The sequence below is a fragment of the Oncorhynchus masou genome, chromosome 21, assembly GCF_036934945.1.
Source record: "Oncorhynchus masou masou isolate Uvic2021 chromosome 21, UVic_Omas_1.1, whole genome shotgun sequence".
Classification (NCBI taxonomy): domain Eukaryota; kingdom Metazoa; phylum Chordata; class Actinopteri; order Salmoniformes; family Salmonidae; genus Oncorhynchus; species Oncorhynchus masou.
Genome location: NC_088232.1, coordinates 29,874,546 through 29,896,108, shown reverse-complemented (window position 1 = coordinate 29,896,108; position 21,563 = coordinate 29,874,546). Strand labels below are relative to the sequence as shown.

General features: G+C 40.7%; 2 protein-coding genes and 1 pseudogene across 2 annotated transcripts; 1 reads left to right on the top strand and 2 right to left on the bottom strand.

Annotated features, from left to right (window-relative positions):
- Nucleotides 1-190: 190 nt before the first annotated feature.
- LOC135507478 (ragulator complex protein LAMTOR3-like) lies at nucleotides 191-1,108 on the bottom strand (annotated as a pseudogene).
- Nucleotides 1,109-2,037: 929 nt separating this feature from the next.
- On the top strand, nucleotides 2,038-5,216 carry LOC135507477 (protein YIPF7-like). Its single transcript, XM_064927005.1, is given in 5 exon segments — nucleotides 2,038-2,059; nucleotides 4,268-4,363; nucleotides 4,366-4,409; nucleotides 4,589-4,778; nucleotides 4,912-5,216. Coding segments are annotated over 5 exon segments (513 nt in total). The 3' UTR covers nucleotides 5,073-5,216.
- A 6,493-nt stretch (nucleotides 5,217-11,709) lies between these two features.
- On the bottom strand, nucleotides 11,710-17,135 carry LOC135508082 (ornithine decarboxylase 1-like). Its single transcript, XM_064928012.1, has 10 exons — nucleotides 16,974-17,135; nucleotides 14,964-15,113; nucleotides 14,623-14,756; nucleotides 14,323-14,496; nucleotides 14,039-14,211; nucleotides 13,706-13,922; nucleotides 13,347-13,593; nucleotides 13,109-13,224; nucleotides 12,771-12,985; nucleotides 11,710-12,643 (listed from the first exon to the last, which is right to left on the bottom strand). The coding sequence occupies exons 3-10, from the start codon at nucleotides 14,716-14,718 to the stop codon at nucleotides 12,511-12,513; spliced, it is 1,371 nt and encodes a 456-aa protein (XP_064784084.1). The 5' UTR covers nucleotides 14,719-14,756; nucleotides 14,964-15,113; nucleotides 16,974-17,135; the 3' UTR covers nucleotides 11,710-12,510.
- Between the last annotated feature and the right edge of the window lie 4,428 nt (nucleotides 17,136-21,563).

The window sequence follows — 21,563 nt, the reverse complement described above, 5'->3', positions numbered from 1 at the left end:
CTAGACAATTAAGGCAACAAACACAGCATCATGTCACTAACATGTACTGCATCTATGTCTTTCAGCAACAGAGCTCTCTGTTATGTGTGCATGATAGAGATATTAAAAATATGTAATAGTTTCAGGTAGATCCTTTTTCATGACTGACTCCGTCACAGAATAGTCCCATTGCTGTCAAGGTGATACACTCCTAAGCAACCTCCACTACCTGCCATAGCTCTTCAATTAGTGGTACAAGCTCCTTCTCCAGACGGATAATCAAACCTACAAACAATAACAGTTTGGATAACACTTCAGAATGCTGCACTTGTCTTCATTCATGCAGAGGATAGAAAGTAGAGATCTTCATCTTACCTGTGTTGGCACTACTGCTTGCGATGAAACTGATCACCAACGGTAACCAGTTAAATTGCACAATGTGGAAAAAAAGTGAGATTGTCAGCATAACAAGGCACATGGGTCAGTGTTTTTCAATCTGTTCTTGAGGAGCACCAGGGAATGCACATTTTTTTGTTCTAGCCCAGCACTAACACACCTGACTCAACTAATCACCAAGCCACCCCAGGCCTACATCCTTTATATGTTAGGTCCAGATTTTATTTACCTGGTATGTGTTATAGTAGCAGATGATACTCTTGTTTTTAGAGAGCCTTAGCTAACTGCCCTGGTCGTTGGCCAATGCAAAGGTGGAGAGGAAGCCTGACCGTAGAGCATATTCTGGTGCATTATTTTTCGCCACTGAAGGAGAATGCATCAGGTACACTGAGCACAACACATTGGACAAGGACAAGAAAAGGTCAACTAAATTACCTAGCTTTTAGAAGAAAACACAGTTGTGAGGGAGACCTACCTTTAATAACTGGGACACCATCCCTATCTGTCACTATGATTGCATGAAGACCCTCAACACTGGTGGATAAGGAGAAAAAGAGCACATGACAACTCCTTAATCATAATTCAAACTACTGAACCTCACTTTTCACATTAGGGATTCCTAAGTTCAATATTAGGTTTCAGCAACAGAAGAATCATAATGAACACAATCATACAACAAACAAACATACCTTGATAACAGTTTGTACAAGCATCTCTTCAAGTCCTGCAGCAAAATGTGTCAAGATAGAGACAAGATAGGTAGCTACCAGGGGTGCAACTATGGTTTTAGAAGTGGGGGGAGGCATAGTTATTATATTTATTTGTCACATAAACACTCAAAAAAGCCTACCCTACCACTCGGAGACATCCTAAAGCACACTGTTGCCTCATTTTGTATCACATTCCAATGATAAAACTGTGTGTGTGTGTGTGGGGGGGGGGGGGGCCTTCAGAATGTGGGGGGGAAAGTTGTGCCCCCAGTGAAAGTTGTGCCCCTGGTAGCTACTACACTCGTGTAGCAACTGGCTATGACATCAGATAGCTAGAGATTAATGTAATCAATGATTGTGTTCAAATAATTTATACTTACATCAGCCGTGGTGGAAATGTTGTCTTTTATTCCACCGTCAATTGCTAGAAGAGAACTGAATTATGGTAAGAATATCTGTAAATGTTGAGAATATCAGCAGGTCTTTTTTGTGCTCTTCCTAGCTTTCCATGCTATTTCATTGACAGCTAACATAAAATCAACCCATTCCGTACAAATGTGCACAACCGCAACATTCAAACGAGGCTATAAAGAAAACTAATGGAACTGTAGCGACTGTGTTGACGTCAAAATCGGGGGTGTGAACTAGGTTTCTATTCAAGGGGTGATTGACATGGTAATGGCTCTATAGTATTGGAGATATGTTGAATAAACTGACCCTCCATTACATCTTGACGTGTCATGTTGTAACGTACAGCACACATAAAGCTATTTCTGTCTTACAATCTCTCTCCACCAGGTGTAGCACTTCTATCATCCTTTAAAAACAAGAACTGGACAGTAAGGGGGGAAACCTAGTAATTTTTTCCATCATCATTGCATGCGATCATCATTCTCAAAGCCGCTGTTTACTTCTAAGATCACTTTAGCACCGCCCTAAAAACCCGATTCAAATGCGACACAAACCTCACACGGGTAAAGAGCTCACTTACCAACCCCTTTCCCACTGCATAGTATGTAATGACACATTATATAAACTCTTTATAGTGTTTTATTTACATTTTAGAGGCGATAAGGTGATAAGTTGGACAGATCGAGTGAAAAAAAGCAATTTTCCCACACAACATCTCTCTTTCACACTTTCACCCATTAGTTTCACTTCCCCACCCGCCATTTTTAAAAAGGCCCGACGGGGCTCATTGCCTACTTGAATTATGCAGAAATGGGCAGCGTTTAGGTCATGTAATTGATTCTGTTGGAAAGGGGAGAAATTGTGCTTTACAATGGTATTGACATTACAGTTGATCTGGAAGTATTACGTTTTTGGGGCACTAAAATAAGGGCAATTGTACGGACCAATGCGATATACGAGTTTACGTTAATTTATCTCCAGCTGATACTAGGTTTAGCAAGGTAGCTAGCTAGTTAGCTGGACTTGGTTGTTTTTAATATGTAGAACAAAATGTAAATGTATTACTATCTTGTAAATGTATGAATACTAATTCACTGTTACCCCTTTTTTTTAATTACTATATATTTTTTATTTTAAGTAAGCAGCTTTGCCCACAGGGAAATCATATGACTGTCTTAACTCATGTATAGCCAGCAACATCCGATTTGAGCTGTTTAAAAATCCTTCAAAATAAGAGCCATGTAAACAGTGGAAATGGTTAATTCTGTTCAGTAGCACCCAGTATCCAAAACCATTGCATTTCTGCAACTGGCTTAATTTGCATAAGACATATTACTATACCTAGAAAACGGAGTGAAAATAGAGAATAGGAAATTAAGAAATAGATTAGATAGAAAGTGGGCTACTTAGTCTACTTCTCTGGGGTTATCATGCCCCAGCTCAAATAGAGGAAACTATTTACACATTTGTACATCCCCCACACAGCCTTCAAATGTTCTCTCTCCCCTGACAACATAACAGGAGGTCTTGCTCAGAATTTGTATTTTAATTTGTAGCTTATAAAATTGTGATTTGATTGGCAACTCGTTTTGTGATATAACATGTGGGAACTGAGCAGCCCTCCTCACAAGGGCCCCTTACTTCACTCATCTTTTACAGTAATGATCTTTATCTTCGTCTTTTCCACCTACTCCATAGTAATGGGGGACTTTCAGAAATGTGAACAGGACTTCTACCAGTCAGGGTATTACATCGATGATCAAGGACAGGTGGCCAATGACTACAATGGCTAAAAGTTTAACCCAGAGTATGAGGATGAGTGAGTACAGTTGAAGTACAGTTAACGATGGTCATTATGGCCAAACAGTTCTATTTTTGTTTCATCAGACCAGAGGACATTTCTCCAAAAAGTACAATCTTTGTCCCCATGTGCAGTTGCACACCGTAGTCTGGCTTTTTTATGGCGGTTTTTGAGCAGTGGCTTCTTCTTTGCTGAGTGGCCTTTCAGGTTATGTCAATATAGGACTCATTTTACTGTGGATATAGATACTTTTGTACCTGTTTCCTCCAGCATCTTCACAGGGTCCTTTACTGTTGTTCTGGGATTGCTTTTCACTTTCCGCACCAACGTACGTTCATCTCTAGGAGACAGAAAGCATCTCCTTCCTGAGCAGTATGATGACTGCGTGGTCCCATGGTGTTTATACTTGCGTACTATTGTTAGTACAGATTAACGCGGTACCTTCAGACATTTGGAAATTGCTCGTGGAGTTGTGGAGGTCTACAATTGATTTTCTAAGGTCTTGGCTGAATTCTTTTGATTTTCCCATGATGTCAAGCAGAGAGGCACTGAGTTTGAAGGTAGGCCTTGAATTACATCCGTAAGTACACCTCCAATTGACTCAAATTATGTCAATCAACCTGTCAGAAGCTTCTAAAGCCTGACATCATTTTCTGGAATTTTCCAAGCTGTTTAAAGGCACAGTCAACTTAGTGTATGTAAACTTCTGACCCACTGGAATTGTGATACAGTGAATTATAAGTGAAATAATCTGTTTGTAAACAATTGTTGGAAAAATTACTTGTGTCATGCACAAAGTAGATGTCCTAACCGACTTGCCAAAACTATAGTTTGCTAACAAGACATTTGTGGAGTGTTTGAAAAACGAGTTTTAATGACTCCAACCTAAGTGTATGTAAACTTCTGACTTCAACTGTAGGTCTTCTCATCTTCACATCTGCTTTTATTCATCTGTTGTGTATTTGTGCAGAGATTGGCATGAATTTTGAGCACATATGGCAGAAGACGTTGACAGTGCTGAACCCTATGATCCCAGCAGATGGCAGCATCATGAATGAGACCGACCTGACCCTATTCTGTTCTGTATCGCTCTGGATGTCACTTTACTCATGGTGAAGAACCTCCCCAGCAGCTTATGTCCAAGTGTGTGTGTGTGTTGCATGTTTTCACAGCCCAAGTCATCATGATTTACTATTCAGGTAAAAAAAATATTTGTAGCTTTGCTGTATGTAACTGTGGATGTATTGTACAGAAAGTGTACTGGAACAAAATGTATTTACTCTTTATATAGGCAGGCAAATCCCACTTTGGCTATGTCTATGGGATCAGTACCATCGGCTGTATGATGATCTACACCCTGTTGACCCTGTTGGGTTCGCTGACTGTGTCCTATGGCTGTGTAGCCAGTGTGCTGGGCTACCGCCTCCTCCCCACTGTGGCACTTTCTACATTTGCAGTCGTCTTTCCCCTACAGAGAGTAGGCCTTTCCAGTCCAAAAACAATTAAAAGGTTGCCTAAATAATATTGTGTAGGAAAACACAGTTTGCTCATCTTGATTTCTGTTCTGTCATGTCCTTTGTTCTGTCAAATTTGACTTTTGATTTACGTCCAGAGGGATCATCGGAACGACCCTGGCCTTGTTGGCGATTGGCTGGTGCAGTCTCTCAGCTTCCAAGATCTTCATCTCCACCCTGGCTATGGAGGGTCAGCAGCTGTTGGTAGCGTACCCCTGTGCCCTGCTCTATGGAGTCTTTGCCTTGCTAACAGTGTTCTGAAGGCCACTACTGTCACTGACTGTCAACAGAGATCCAATTTCTGAAGCACTACATTGGGCAATACATGTCTGGTATGGGTGTCAGTCTGGTATTGAGTTATAGTTATATATGGAATTTTGTTTGTAGAATTCCTATATTTAAAGAAATGAGGCTCAGTTTTTCCATAGGAGTTACTTTACATTGTGAAAAATGTCATCTGGGTGTGTAATTGGTTGACATTTGTGCATTGGAATGTGCCAATAAATGGAATTTGAAATGTTACATTGTGTCAAAATGCAACACTGACTTCAATTGAAATTATGGAACTAACGAACACCATGTTGAAAAGCTATAAAACTTTATTTAAGATTGATTTTAACAGTATAATTCACTGTATCTTGTGTCTTAAAAAGCATACATTCAGGATATGAAAAAACATACATTGAGTATAACATATTTGGGGCGGCAGGTGGTTAGAGCGTTGGACTAGTAACCAACAGGTTCCAAGATCGAATCCCCAAGCTGACAAGGTAAAAACCTGTCGTTCTTCCCCTGAACATGGCACTTAATCCACTGTTCCTAGGCTGTCATTGAAAATAAGAATTTGTTCTAAATGGACTTGCCTAGTTAAATAAAGGTAAAAATATATATATTTCATCTGGAAAATGAAAGAAAAAGCTAGAATTATTACCTGTGTATAAACTTACAAACCTACATGGTTCTTAGTCTTCAAAATACAATAGCGCAAGAGCATGGTTAAGCATGGTTTTACTATATAAAGAATGCATTGTTCTTCCAAGAATACAGTCTTAAATGATTTAATCTAATTTACACTCACAAAGCAGCCCACTTACAAAAACATTTAACCTTAGAAAATATTTATAAAAATCAGCAAATAAATATTATGCTCCATTCTGATAACTTTTCCTTGTTGAAGTACGTTGTCTTACAGTCATAGGACTGTAACTTTAAGTGAAAGTGGGGGTTTTTACTGATCAAAAACAGATTTGTAGGACATTACGATTTTTATTTTGAATTCATCCATTCAATAGCACATGTCCAATACAGGGTTTGGCATAGCTGATTTACACAGCCTCTAGAATAATGGTGTATTTAGAGGATTAGTCTGTTCATAACTATAGGGTTTGGATCTCTACTGTATTGGATTTAGGATTGCTTGATTATTCCCTATTATCTCAACCATTCAGGTCATAAACCATAAGGGACCGGGGGAGTAATTGAGACACTGGGCCTCGTGTGACTGTCCCTGAAGTAAATACATCAACACGAATCTTGAAGACCAAAGGTTGTGTGTTATAATAGCCAGCAGAGTCAGTAGACCCAGTCTCAGTTCCCATCATCTTTTTCCCATGGTATTTTTTTCAGATGAGGTCGGTTGCCACGCAGGTTACCCTTCAAGACGGCAGGTAGAGAAAGAAACAGATAAATGCTGTTGTAAGTACTGTAACAATGTGTACCTTCACTGTAGTTACCCTGTAATTGCATAGGTATTAGGAACACACTGTAAATTGTGACTAGAAAGGGGAATTGTTATAAAAGGGGAATTTTACTGAAACAATTTTTTCATATATTATTCATTAGTCCGCTTTTTATACATTGAAGTTTTATACTGCTTTCAAGTCTCCTGATGCCCTAAATCAAGCATGATCCAAAAGTCTCATGATGATGTGTTTTGACATTGTGTGACTTTTCCCTAAAGTAAACACAAGCCTGCTAGGATAGCTATGAGGAATATAACATTGTTAAATTACTCACTGTATACACGTTGGAGAGGTTGGAAAGGTTGTTGAACAGCGCTTGACCTGCACTGACTTTGTTCTTCACACCACGTACAGTCCCATTCTTGCTGCAGATATTAATGCGCTTGTTGCTAAAGAGCAGCTCCTTTTTGGTGCTAGCGTACATAAGCAGGTCATCCGGATCACTCCCGCAATCATCCGGCGCTGTGCCCACCAGCCCACACAAATGCCCATTTGCCTCACTGGTTGGTGGGGAGCTCACCTGCTCGCTCTCCGAGTTGCTGGTGCAGTCCGAGTCAACTGAGTCTGTCACTGAGCCACACAATGTCAATGTGTCATCCTTGAAAACCTCAGTTAAAATGCGACCACTATTTGCAGATGCCACCCGAAACCTTACAGTTCTCTGAGCCTTTTCTTTGTCTTGTCTTGAGGTTGTGCCCTCCATTGGAACGCAAGAGGGTGTTTTACATGTTCTACATGGTCAACATCTCTCTTTCAGTGAAGTAAGATGCATTCTTCCATACACTTCTGCTATTGTTAATTTTCATTGACATGTAAAATCTAAGTCCAAAATGGTCTGAGTAAGAAACCTAGACACCAAAATGGTTAATAATAAATGAAGTTCTGCCATGGTAACAGTTAAAACAGGCAAACAGTAAACTGATATCCCCATGATGCATAATTAATTAATTGGTCAAATATGACCAAATAGGCAACCATAGTTGAGAGGTCACTGCAGATCAACAACCCACCAGTTCTTGTGCCCAGTGTCATACCCCCACAACCTCTCATCAGATGAAAGCTTCAGCAACTTTGAGGACCTATTATAATGTTATCAAGCACGCGCCTGTTGTATAGGAGCATCCCTTTCTTGTAGCAAGAGCAGGTTCCGTTAAAAAGGGAAGAGCGGAATCTTTCCTCAAGGCCTTGATAAAATATTTCCCAACTAAAACTTTGCTGTCATCGACATAAAATCACACAGTCTGTCTGGGTGAATCAACTACAGCCAAAGTAAGAGCACAGAGTTTGGTAATAGAATCTAGTGTAATATACGTTTTTGTCAAATATTTATTATGGATTATCCCTGTAATTTGAATACCAAAAGTGACCCTATTGTCCTGCGGAAAACCCCAAACACACGTGTCTACCGGTGTCTCCCACCTACATTCTACCAGCAACAATAAACCAGACGTAGAAGGAATAAGGTCGTGACCACAGCGATTTCACTTCAAAATAAAAGTATCGCAATGAAGATGGTAAAAAATTATACAATGGTCGACAATTCATAACATTTTTGTGAGCAAATGTATTTTGCAAATTAATTTTGTTTAACAATATGGAAAAAGGAAAACAGTTAATCGCCTTTACAAATAATATTATAGCATTGACATTATTGTTAACAGCATTAAAAGTAAGGATTACTAGATAGTAATCATGGTAACAGCAGTAATACAAATAACAAAACGTTATTTATCTACTGTTAATAATAATAGTAATAACAATATTAATAATATAGTTATAATAATCAACTTTAGAAAACACTTTTAAATCCCTTTGTTAATTAGCCCATTCATATTGCATGATGTTCAGTATGTTTTAAAAATTGGACATACATATTGCACCATACACAATTTCATTCTGTATGTTGTGTCGCAGTACAATGGGGTCCTTTCTACTGAGCACTTCTATTTTTCAAATCCATAGAGTTTACACCCAGAGGAGCATCGCTGCTCATTCTACAAACAATATGTTTATTCAAAAAATAATACCTAAAGGGGTCCTAAAATTCTAAATCAAATAGCTAAATGATCCATGGTATGACCATCTGAAAACAATTCCATATGTTAGCTTAGTACCCCTACTTTGATGCTAATTAGCATTTTTGAATCTGAGAGTAAATAGAGCCAAATATATTGATAAAAGTCAACTTGTCCAATTGAGATTTACATGGTTATCAAACCGACACAACAGGGTAAGCCTACACAAAACACAGCCCTTATAATAAGTGTTTTTAAAATCCCCTATGGGAAATTAATGGTGGAAAAACAATTGGAACCTTTTCCCTGATGTTGTTTTTGTACTTTTACCCCTTAAACGTCTGATCTGTTGCATCAGTCTCATTGCTTAATTGTTGAATGTGCAGTGGTTGTATGTATATTGGATCTGTCGTCCCAGAGTCTGTTTTGAACTGTAGATTCATTTTTTTATATTTTTTTTGGAGGAGGGAATTATATTCAAAAAACATAAAAAGTATTCATTTGTAATTGTAAAGTTATAATATTTTATAGGCTACCAAGGGTGGCCAACCATCCTCCAGGAGCAATGTTGTATTTTGAGACAGGCTTGAATATGCAAAGAAGCCAATAGGTGACAATTATCGCAATATGACTTTCTGTCCACATCGCCAAGCTCTAGCTCCTCCCCCAAAAATGATTATTCACTGAATTGTTATCGCAAAAAAAATGTTAATTTATTGCAATGTGGAATTTTGTCCATATCACCCAGCTTTACCTCTGACCATTAATAACCATTGACCCCCCCCATTCTCCAAACCAGGTGTGTCCATCTTGGGAAGCATTTTTAGGCTCTAAGCACCAATTCTAGTCCTCTGACATCCTATAGTGTCTCTGCTTTGCCTGCGTACGGTGCTGGAGGGTGAGGATTTGACTTCCCGTCCTCCATTGAGATGCTGGTGGTGGACCAGGCCAACGTCTTCTTAAAATGCAGAACTGGGAGCATCTACCGGTAGGATTAGACTGGATTGATAAACAGCATCCTAGATTAAGTCGCCTTCATATTTCATCAAGTTCTGTTATAAACATATCTGCTTCTGCTATTGTAAATCATTTTGTAAAGTTCAGGGAAGTATAATTTTTGCATTATACAGGCTGCCTTTTGTCTTTTCGTGGGTTACCTTCCTTCTACTCCACTGAACTTTTCTCAGTGTTGCTTTAACCACAATCCCTGCTGTGCTTTTTTTAAGTATGTGATGACGCATCTGAACCTGCAGGGTCAGGGTCCCTTGGACCCCCATGGGGTGGACTTCTCTAGCGTGCACATCTGGAACTATTGCCAGACACTGTTGTTAAGCTCCATCCAAGCACTTCAACTACCGTGGCCATGTCAGTGTGCGCTCAGCCTGAGGGCTCCTCAATCCACCGTCTGTACGATTTCAACTAATGAGTTACAGTGGGGCAAAAAGTATTTAGTCAGCCACCAATTGTGCAAGTTCTCCCACTTAAGATGAGAGGCCTGTAATTTTCATCATAGGTACACTTCAACTACGGCAGACAAAATGAGAAATCCAGAAAATCACATTGTAAGGTTAATGAATTTATTTGCAAATTATGGTGGAAAATAAGTATTTGGTCACCCTACAAACAAGCAAGATTTCTGGCTCTCGCAGACCTGTAACTTCTTCTTTAAGAGGCTCCTCTGTCCTCCACTCGTTACCTGTATTAATGGCACCTGTTTGAACTTGTTATCAGTATAAAAGACCAGTCCACAACCTCAAACAGTCACACTCCAAACTCCACTATGGCCAAGACCAAAGAGCTGTCAAAGGACACCAGAAACAAAATTGTAGACTTGCACCAGGCTGGGAAGACTGAACCTGCAATAGGTAAGCAGCTTGGTTTGAAGAAATCAACTGTGGGAGCAATTATTAGGAAATGGAAGACATACAAGACCACTGATAATTTCCCTCGATCTGGGGCTCCACGCAAGATCTCACCCCGTGGGGTCAAAATGATCACAAGAACGGTGAGCAAAAATCCCAGAACCACACCCAGTGAATGACGAGCGACGAGCCACTAGGCTACGCTGGGGCGGCAGTGTAGCCTAGTGGTTAGAGCATTGGACTAGTAACCGAACAGGCAGTCATTGTTCCTAGGCCGTCATTGAAAATTAGAATTTGTTCTTAACTGACTTACCTAGTAAAATAAAGGTTAAAAAAAAAAAAAGACCTGCAGAGAGCTGGGACCAAAGTAACAAAGCCTACCATCAGCAAGGGCATTGAAGATGAAACGTGGCTGGTTCTTTCAGCATAACAATGATCCCAAACACACCACCCGGGCAACGAAGGAGTGGCTTCGTAAGAAGCATTTCAAGGTCCTGGAGTGGCCTAGCCAGTCTCCAGATCTCAACCCCATAGAAAATCTTTGGAGGGAGTTGAAAGTCCGCATTGCCCAGCAACAGCCCCAAAACATCACTGCTCTAGAGGAGATGTGCATGGAGGAACGGGCCAAAGTACCAGCAACAGTGTGAAACCTTGTGAAGACTTACAGAAAATGTTTGAGCTCTGTCAAAGGATATATAACAAAGTATTGAGAAACTTGTTACTGACCAAATCCTTATTTTCCACCATAATTTGCAAATTCATTAAAAATCCTACAATGTGATTTTCTGGATTTTTCCCCCCTCATTCTGTCTGTCATAGTTGAAGTGTACCTATGATGAAAATTACAGGCCTCATCTTTTTAAGTGGGAGAACTTGCACAATTGGTGGCTGACTAAATACTTCTTTTGCCCCACTGTATACCCCAGGACATTAGAAGCATTGTCAATTGAGTAATATGAAGTCATGTTAACATTCTTATTCCAGGTTGCCACAAAGAAGATGCCTAGAACAGGCTCCATCTGCCAGGTTCTGGTGCAGCTCCCACAACTTCCAAAGTAGCAGCTTCATGGACCAGGATGCAAGATACACAGTTGAGGTCATCACCATTATTCTACAACATAGGAAAAAAAAGGCAAAACCCTTGAGTCCCAATTTGACTGGTACTGTATATTATTAATAAGAATGAATCACTTAACACCGTGTGGGATATTACTACAGTAGTTATCTCTACCAAAAGGATAAGGACTATACCCCCAGAAAGGACCACAACATTCAGCTCTGCACTTACACATTTTATTTAAAAAAAAAATACAAAATTAAAAAATGTTTCCATAGGAAAGTGATACAAATGTGCAATCCCATCTCCTGCGTATCCTTTTTAAAATGCATCGTCAATAGTAATAATTATTATTTGTATCATTAACTGACATACTACCTAGCAATAAAAGACATTGTAAAAAAAGAGGGACAGTCTGCATGTTGAGTCCCTACATTGAACAAAGGGTTCTGTATGAAAGAGGAGATCGGGGAAAATTTAATATCTGTAGCAGCCATTTCCTGGAGAAGTAAGCCACCCTCAAACAGCCCCTTTAGAGTCATGAGATTGGGTTGTGGATTCAATTGAAACAGGGAGCCTTCTGGGAATTGGAGTTTACAAGAGAAAATCCCCTACAACACTGTCATGTAACATTTACATTGTCCTTTTGCAAATGCTCTCATCTAAAGCGATTTATGGTCAGTGCAAATTAAGGTGTTTTGTGGCCCCTACTGGAATTGAACATACAACCTTTGTAGGCATAAGCCAATCGGAACCCTGTAACAATATGACTCCAACCCTCCGAGATGTACCTTTAGTGATGTTTTAAGAGAGATTCAGCCTCAGCTCAGGATTAGATCTCAGTCTTTCATACAGAAAAGTGAGAAATGTGCACTAACATGCCCCTCTCATTCTCCCGTCAAGTAACTGGCCTTTCAACGGTATGAGTAAAAAAAAAAAACATTAAATAGGAAATTAATAATAACACAGAGTACTGGGCCAGTAGTGGCAGTGTGTATGTATGGGATTATGGTGGTGTTGTGCTTAGAGCACACAGGTCTGGCTAGACTTGGTGGGCAGCACCAGGCTGCTCTCATGGCCACAGCTGGATGTCACACAGGACACATCCTCAACGGGAGTGGGCATCCCCTGGGCACAGATCTGCTGTATGCACTGCCTACACAGGGACAAGAGAAAACCAAAACAGATTTAAAATCAGAAAGGTTGAGAATTGATGATACCTCTGTATGGAGAGATGTTTCCACAATCACATTCTATTTCTCTCTACATTCCCAACAACTTACCAAGCTGTGCGGGACATGATGTAGTAGATTTCTGGCTTCTGGAAGCCGTTGAAGGTAGAGGACGCAGCCACAGTGTAGGCCCCCATATTCTCAAACAGCAGCCACTCTCCCACTTGCATATCCGGAAGAGTGCACACCTCAGCGATGCGATCCAGGCCGTCACAGGTTGGTCCCCAGATGCTGCAGGGGTACATACGCTCATCTGGCTTTGGCTTCTGTAGGTGGATAATGAGAACAGGGATTAACAAACAATTGTCAGACTTATTTTATTGGTTTTATGGACTAACTTTGTGAGTGTTAGTTTGGTTGAGTGAAATAAAGTGTGTTAATCAACTTACCTTGTGCAGGGTAGGCAAGGGGTGAGCATGGTCATATAGAATACAGTTGAAGGAGCCATAGACGCCATCATTCACATAGTACATCAGAGTCCGGTCACTGATCCAATCGTCATCCTCTGTAGGGGCAGAGTTGTGTAAATTACAATGAAACTTGGCTCGCTATTACTTTGAATTGAGTGATGCAATTTTATGTCAGGCATTAACCACAAATTTGCAGATTGAGTCAATTTGCTCATACCGTCAGAGGCAGACTGCTCGTTCATGATGACCTTCTTTGCGATGACGTTAACAGCTAGGGTGTAGGCAGAGGCCACATAGTAGCGGCCTGGCTCAGCAATGATCCGGATCCCAGAGTCGGCAGGGAAATACTTGTCCAGTGCTGGGTTGATAACTGCTGTGATATCCTCAAACTTGAGCTTGGTATCCTCAGACCCAGGGAAACCGCCACCAATGTCCAGGAGGGTCATGTTGAAACCCACCTCAGCCTGCAGAAAAGAGAACCAACAAAGATGAGTTAGACCTACTTGAGGACCAACTGCAGGTTAAGGGTCCATTTATAAAATGTAGGTGATACGTTCCAAGCAGAAAGACACTTACCCCCATGTCAAAGACACAGCGGGCATCAGAGATGGCCTGGCTGTAGGTTTCTGGGTCAGTGCAGCCACTCCCCACGTGGAAGCTGACCCCGATAACGTCCAGGCCCAGTTCCTTAGCCCTCTCCAGGAGACCCCGGCATGCCTTCATGGTGGCACCAAACTTGACACTGAGCTGGCACACAGCCTTGGAATCATCTGTGGCAATGCGCAGGACTAGTCTGGGCAGGGAGAAAGAAAAGTTGGAGGTGCACTTTTCTAGAGTAGCCGGATAAGTTTCTTACAAAACCAAGTGTTTTCAGTGTGGCTAAAGAATAGCCGTGGAGATGTTTCTTACTTGGCATTGTCGTGGCACCGAGCCACCTTCATGAGCTCCACGTCGCTGTCGAAGGTCATCATCTGCACGCCGTGGGCAGAGGCATACTTGATCTGGGATACCTGCTTGCAAGGGTTGGCGTAGATGATCCTGCTAGCATCCACACCCAGAGACTGAACAATCTGGATTTCAGTCTGATGGGACAAAAACAGACTGGGTCAGAACAGGAAACACATTGACAGGGCAGCAGGGTCGGCAGTCAAGGCCATTTCAATAAACTAGGAGATGTTGAGAATGAGACATACCTTGCTTGCACAGTCAAAGCCAGCGCCCAAGGAGGCCAAGGTCGTGACAACAGTCCGGCTGTCATTGCATTTGACAGCATAGAAGGGCGTTACGCGAGGCATGGCACGCGCCCATCGCATGTGCTTCTTCAGCACGTCACTCAAGTCGCACACGTAGAAGGCATCCTTATCATCCTGGAGAGGCAAAGACACAGATGCAAGCGAATAAGAAATACATCTAACAGTGACAAATTCTTCATCGACAAGTCACTTCTCATACCAAATGCAGAAAAATCAGGGACAGCAGGAAGTTCTCCTTACCGACATGGACATCTCATTGATCTTCTGCTCAACAATGTCACGGGCACAGAAGCCCTCCTCCAGGAAGGCAAAATCGGCAGGCGCGAAAGTGTTCATGGTCGCAGAATAACTTTTAGATTGGTTACAAAAGAAAACTGTGAAAAAAGTAGATCCGAGTTAAGACTGCTCATTATTATCTGGAACTGGAATGTGCCTAAATTACAAGCATAATTACTCCCAGAGCTACAGTACACCAATTACAACCAACCCCAGTATTTCATAGGCATGTGCTGTTAACACCCATTCTAGAATATTATGACATGCATGTTGGAAATGACAGTGGATTGGAAAGCAACTCTTACCTGGACAAGAAAGAGTTGGAATTTGGCAAAGTAGTTTAATCAGGTGCAGAGCAGCCAAGGCGGTTCACCAGTGAAGTTGAAACCTTTCACATAACACTCTAGGCCGGGGCCTGCAGAGTAGCCAGTCTGCGCTTTCCTAAAGCGATTATTCTGCAAACAGTAAAATACAATTTGTAGCATAAAGAGGACAGTGTCATTTGCGGTGTTGAGTTTTATGGCTATTTCCTGCATTCAGTGTCAACCAGACCTATTACTGTTAACAGCAACAGTCTTATCCAGATGAATAGGCAATATACTTGCTTAAAGTTGCTTTAAAATGTATTATTGGTCACGATAAAGGATTTTTATGTTGAACAAGCACACCCTTGAGCAGTGCTATACGGAATCCTTGGGACATCCCTCCCCAATCCTTACCACAACCATTTCAAAATGTCAATTTCAATGGGTAAAGGAACTTCCCAATGATCCCGAATTGCAGACTCTTGAGTAGTGCTATTAGCGCAATATTTTCTCCAGCTCTCAAAGAGTAATGGCTAGAAATAATCCAGCTTGTCAAATAAACGTAAAATGTTATTTTTCGTAGCCGGTTAGGAGAACTGAATTAGCAATTTGACAAAAGCTGGATCCCTTCTAGCCATGGCCCTCTCAAAGGGATAAAACAAAGACAGTACAATATGAAGACAGGCAGAAACTGCTTCTCCAATAAAAATCCCCGATCACACTTGTAGGCGATGTCATTGTGAAGTTGGCTAGCTAAAGGCGCACAATGCTTCCCTGCCGAAACAGTTCGTGCCTATATTATGATGACATTTGTCTTCGTTTGGTTGTTTTTTTTCTCGGTTGTTCATGCACATTTTTTCTTGGGGAAAGCCGAAGCCGGTAATTGGGCAACAGTAGAGTCGCCTATGACGTGTTTGTAATTCAATTAGAAACCACTCGTCGTCATGCAAATGTTTATCTCGAAATAAAATAAACATTTTAGTTAGATGTAAAATTGCACGACATATTTGTGTTGTTCTGTGCCCAACAACCGACAAAAACAGACATTACTGAAGTCCAAAACGAACAAAAACGTAACCAAACGTTCCACAAACTGTGCAATGTGGAGACCTTTTACATGTAGTTCGTGTGCAAAAATACGTCATAGGGCACAACGGTCGTCTCACGCCGAACTGCGCGTGCGCAAACCGCCAAGTCAAAGGCACTCCTTTGAATGAAAATGTGTCAATGCGTGACTTTCACGCGGTAGGAGTAATAACATATTCAACTACTTAAGAAATTGGCTCGAATCTAGATTGTGCCCTTAGATTGACAAAATGAACAACTATGTAAGAATTTCTCACATTCCAAACCCTGGCCTGTTTCGCAGCAATCCCTGAAGTCTCGGGATAGAAACCCTGGGTCGTCACCAGTTACCACAGCCACAAAGTCATAAACCCCGCCTTTTCATTCAATGTACTTTCTTAAAACGTTACCGTAAACCTAACCATACTGTTAACCTAATGATTAACCACAACCTCACATTACGACCAAAAAGCGCATTTTCATGAATTTACGATAATATCAAAATTAGCTATGAGGCTGTAATAACGAGTGGAAAACGAAAAGGACACGATCTTTGTCGAAGGAGCCAACTACCATCAGTAGTTACTGGCAGTATGAATTTCAGCATAAAATACATTTACCAAGCGAACGTTACTGCAGCTAGTTTATGACATTCCCGAGGTCCAAAATCATACTCCAACCCCATCACTTCCATCAAGCAAAAACACCTAAATATATTACCGTCAGAAGATAGCGCTACGTAAAAACTAGCTAACGTTACTACTTGTACAATATGGCATAACCATAACATTACTCTAACGTTAACTTACTAGCTAGCTAAAAAAATATTGACACGATTTGAATAAGCCAAAATGGATAGCTCATAATGAATACCGGTAGCCTAACTTACCAGTTTATAATAAATGAGGAAGTTGTTGTGAAAAAGTAGAATAAATAAAGGTTTACCTTAAAAAGCATTTACAAAGAGTGTGTCCATTAGACCAGAATCCTGGAAAAAATTACTTGGTTTTCCCTTGTCAGACAAATCTGTCAAACTGAACAAGACAACACTCCCCGTCTGAACTAAAAGTGCACGCCTGTGTCTCGATACTGGCTGTATTTATAGAGGTGCCGTCTCCAAGACAACACGCCAGCTGAAACTGGCCCTCAGTCGACGTCGGATGGAACTGGTTTAGTCTTGTCACCGGCTCCATGTGCTCGTAGAGGAAGTAGGAGGAGGCAGATAAAGCCGGTTTTTACTAGACGGGATACTGCTTTTGTAGCCTGAGTACCAGTCTCTTTACCTTACATTCCACTCCCTGCCGCTCCTTCATGGCAATAACAAAGAGTGGAATGTTAGATAAAAAGACTGGTACTCAGACTATAGCTTTTGTGATTTGACTTTTCGTAGCAGATTATGAGAATTAGGTTAAATTTAGGAAAACAGTTAGGATTTGCTAAAATGCATTAAAAAAAACAACCTTTGTCGGAAATGTAACAAAATATGTATCCCTTCTAACCATGGCCATATAAAGCAATCTCTTCATTTTTATTTTTTTTTACCTTTATTTTACTAGGCAAGTCAGTTAAGAACAAATTCTTATTTTCAATGACGGCCTAGGAACATTGGGTTAACTGCCTGTTCAGGGGCAGAACGGCAGATTTTGTACCTTGTCAGCTCGGGTGTTTGAACTTGCTGGCTCAATGCCTTTGAAATGTATAGCTACTTTGCAGACTAATATAATTGAAACACAGCTGTTTTTAGTATTTCAATTGTACAACTTTAAACAGATTCTGAAGATGGTTTAGTCTTGGCTGCTATTGTGCCTTGAGCTAGAGAGCCACCAGGCAAACAGGAACGCTTGCCAGGATCCAGTCAGCATCAGTTCCATAACTGAGCTTCCCTTGTTCTGAAGATGTAAAAAAATAAACCATTTAAAAAGTATTTTTCACATTTGCTTTTAGGGCAGTGTAATGACTAATTTGGCCAACCTTTCATGATTCAGTGGTGACATTTTTTTCTGATGCATCTGGAATTCCTTATTTTCTGACATCACCTCTATTTGTCCTCACACCCCTGATGGTCATTGCACACTTTCATTTGAAAGTGGGTCAGATTTGGCATATCTGGACGCATCCAAAGTCAAAGTGACACGTGGGCTGGTTTCTCATACTGGTCAATGTACTATTAAGAACAATTCGGGGTTTTCCCAAGAGAAAAACATTTCTAAAGCAAATTCACTGAAGCATAGCTTACTATACATAGAGGCTGCCTGGTGAGTATGCCCAGAGTAGCAGCATCTTATGCTGGCTCAGTCCTGAATGCCCTGGTATTGATCCATCTAATCATTCAGTGACTGACTTGGTATTGTTATACATGACATATAAAAGCAGCCCTGCAGACTAACGCATCAGCTGTCTGCTGTAGAACTGTATCTGCTGACTGTGTGCCTCTATGCTGTGCCAGATAGGCCTCTCTGGAAGGATGTCTAGGGGTCACTGAGACCAACCTGGCCTAACCCAGGAACTGTTGTTGAGCAATAAGGGGAGAGTGGAAATCCACACTCAAAATAGGTGGACTAATCTACAAATGTATTTTGAAAGGAAGTGCGGTATTTGCAAAATGCAGATAGCCTCTCGGAATAATTCCTACAAGACGTGCTGATACAGTAGGCTACAGTCACGTGTAGACAGTGACCTTGATGCTTAGTTGTCTGGCCTGGTGGTGATCTGCAACCGCGTCCTGCCCGCAGTGACAGCAGGTCCCACTGAAAACTACACAAGCAGCAGGAGATTAAGCCTAGCAATCCTCAGTTAAACTGCAGTAAACCTCGCTCACCTCCTCCTATTCCTGACCAGGTCTAGTCAGGACAGGAGGACAGTTGGCCATTTAACCCAATAACTAAGTCGTCAACTCTCCATTCTCCCTCTCCCTGAAAATACCCTTTACTGCACTGGTTTTGTCGCTGTGTCACTTAGTGTTAGGGGTCAGTGTGACTAATCAGAATCAAAAGTACTTATCTTATCATTGTAATTTTTTTCCACAAGATGCTGACTTCATGAGCTTAGTGTAACATGTTCAAAACTGATTTAGTTGCTATTTCAGCTTAGAAGTATCACATTATGTTGTAGATTTGTACTAGTAACTTTTCCTTGAACAGAAACTCAATTTGTCAAGGGAATTGTATGAATAACACTGTAAAAACTTCAGTAAGAGACTGATTGTTTGACCCGATCTGTCTTCAAGTCCTAGAGATTCCTGAAAAGAACAGATTAACCACTTTTCCATGCTGCCAGCAGCCCAATTTGAGCTTTCAGAGACTTTGGGGTTGGGAGTAGACATCATTCTTGGGAAAATTAAGAATTTGGTCATTATTGACCCAATAGCACTTCTGGAAACATTGGCATTCCACTTTTAAGAGGCTGGTGTCGGTTCAAAGCCTCTCAAGCATCATGAAGACTACATATCTGTGGTTTTGTGAAATGGGTTCTCCAGATCAAAATGGGCCACAATCAAATTGGCATCTTCTCTTTTCATGACCATGAGTTGGTTTCCATTCAGACGTTCAGATTCACCGCCTGTCTAGCATATGGAGTCATTCTTTAAACTAGCGTTGAAACCCCAAGAACCTCACTGTTTTTCTCAATGGAATAAAAAAGTGGAAAAGAGGAAGGGTTGGAGGAATGGAGAAATGTCAAAACAATCTGCTATGCTCCAGTTGTGGCTCTTTTTACGTCCTTCATTGGTGGGAAGCCCTGCTGCCACCCCTACCCTTGCTTCTCATTTTGTTCTGGCGGATGACGCCCACCACCCCAAAGCACACATGGCTCCTGAGCAGGAAGTAGGCCTCAGCTCGGGGGCTACTTGGTTTACCACATATACAGTGCCTTCAGAAAGTATTCACACCCTTTTTCCACATTTTGTTATGCTACAGCCTGAATTTAAAATTGATTACATTTAGATTATGTCACTGATCTCCCCATATTGTCAAAGTGGAATTGTATTTTGTACAATTAATAAAAAATCTAAATCTGAAATGTCTTGAGTCAATAAGTATTCAACCCCTTTGTTATGGGAAGTCTAAATAAGTTAATCAGTAAAAATGTGCTTAAGTCACATAATAAGTTGCATGGACTCATTGTGCGTGCAAAATCGTGTTTAACATGATTTTTGAATGACTAACTCATCTCGTTACTCCACACATACAATTATCTGTGAAGTCCCTCTTATTCGAGCAGCGAATTTCAAACACAGATTCAACCACAAAGACCAGGGAGGTTTTCCAATGCCTCGCAAAGAAGGGCACCTATTGGTAGATAGGTAAAAGGTAAAAGAAAAAAGCAGACTTTGAATATCCCTTTGAGCATGGCGAAGTTATTAATTACACTTTGGATGGTGTATCAATACACCCAGTCACTACAAAGATACAGACGTACTTCTTAACTCAGTTAACGGAGAGGAATTTCACCACGAGGCCAATGGTGACTAAAACAGTTACAGAGTTGAATGGCTGTGATAAGAGAAAACTGAGGATGGATCAACAATATTGTAGTTGCTCCACAATAGTAACCTAATTAACAGAGTGAAAAAAACATAATAAAAATATTCCAAAATATGTATTCTGTTTGCAACAATGCACCAAAGTAATACTGCAAAACATGTGGCAAAGCAATTAACTTTATGCCTTGAATACAATGTGTTACGTTTGGGGCAAATCCAATACAACACATTACTGAGGACCACTCTCCATATTTTCAAGCATAGTGGTGGCTGCATCATGCTATGGGTATACTTGTAATCGTTAAGGACTCTGGAGTTTTTCAGCATAAAAAAAAACGTAATGGAGCTAAGTACAGGCAAAATCCAAGAGGAAACCCTTGTTCAGTCTGCTTTCCACCAGATAATGGGAGATTAATTCACCTTTCAGCAGGATAATAACCTAAAACACAAGGCTACGCTGGATTTGTTTACCAAGAAGACCGTGAATGTTCCTGAGTGGCCGTGTTACAGTTTTGACTTAAGTCTACTTGAAAATCTATGGCAATATCTGAAAATGGTTGTCTAGCAATTATCAACAACCAATTTGACAAAGCTTGAAGAATTTTGAAAATAAGAAAAAAAAAAAATCAACAATCCAGGTGTGGAAAGCTCTTAGAGACTTACCCAGAAAGACTCACAGCTGTAATTGCTACCAAAGGTGCTTCTAAAAAGTATTGGCTCAGAGGTGTGAATACTTATGTAAATTAGGTATTTCTGTATTTAATTTTCAATACATTTGCAAAAAATCACTTTGCCATTATTGGATATTGTGTGTGGATGGGTTATAAAAAAAAATATATTTAATGCATTTTGAATTCAGGCTGTAACACAACAAAATGTGGAATAAACAAGGGGTATGAATACTTTCTGAAGGCACTGTACGTGTATCTGCTTGTTTAAAATGGCAGGGTCATGGGATACGGAGTGTGCAGCCGTAGCGACCCTGAGTTTAGGCAAAGGAATGTCCCCTCGTCTTATCTTCCTCACTCTTTATTTTTCTCTCTCCTTCTGGTTCT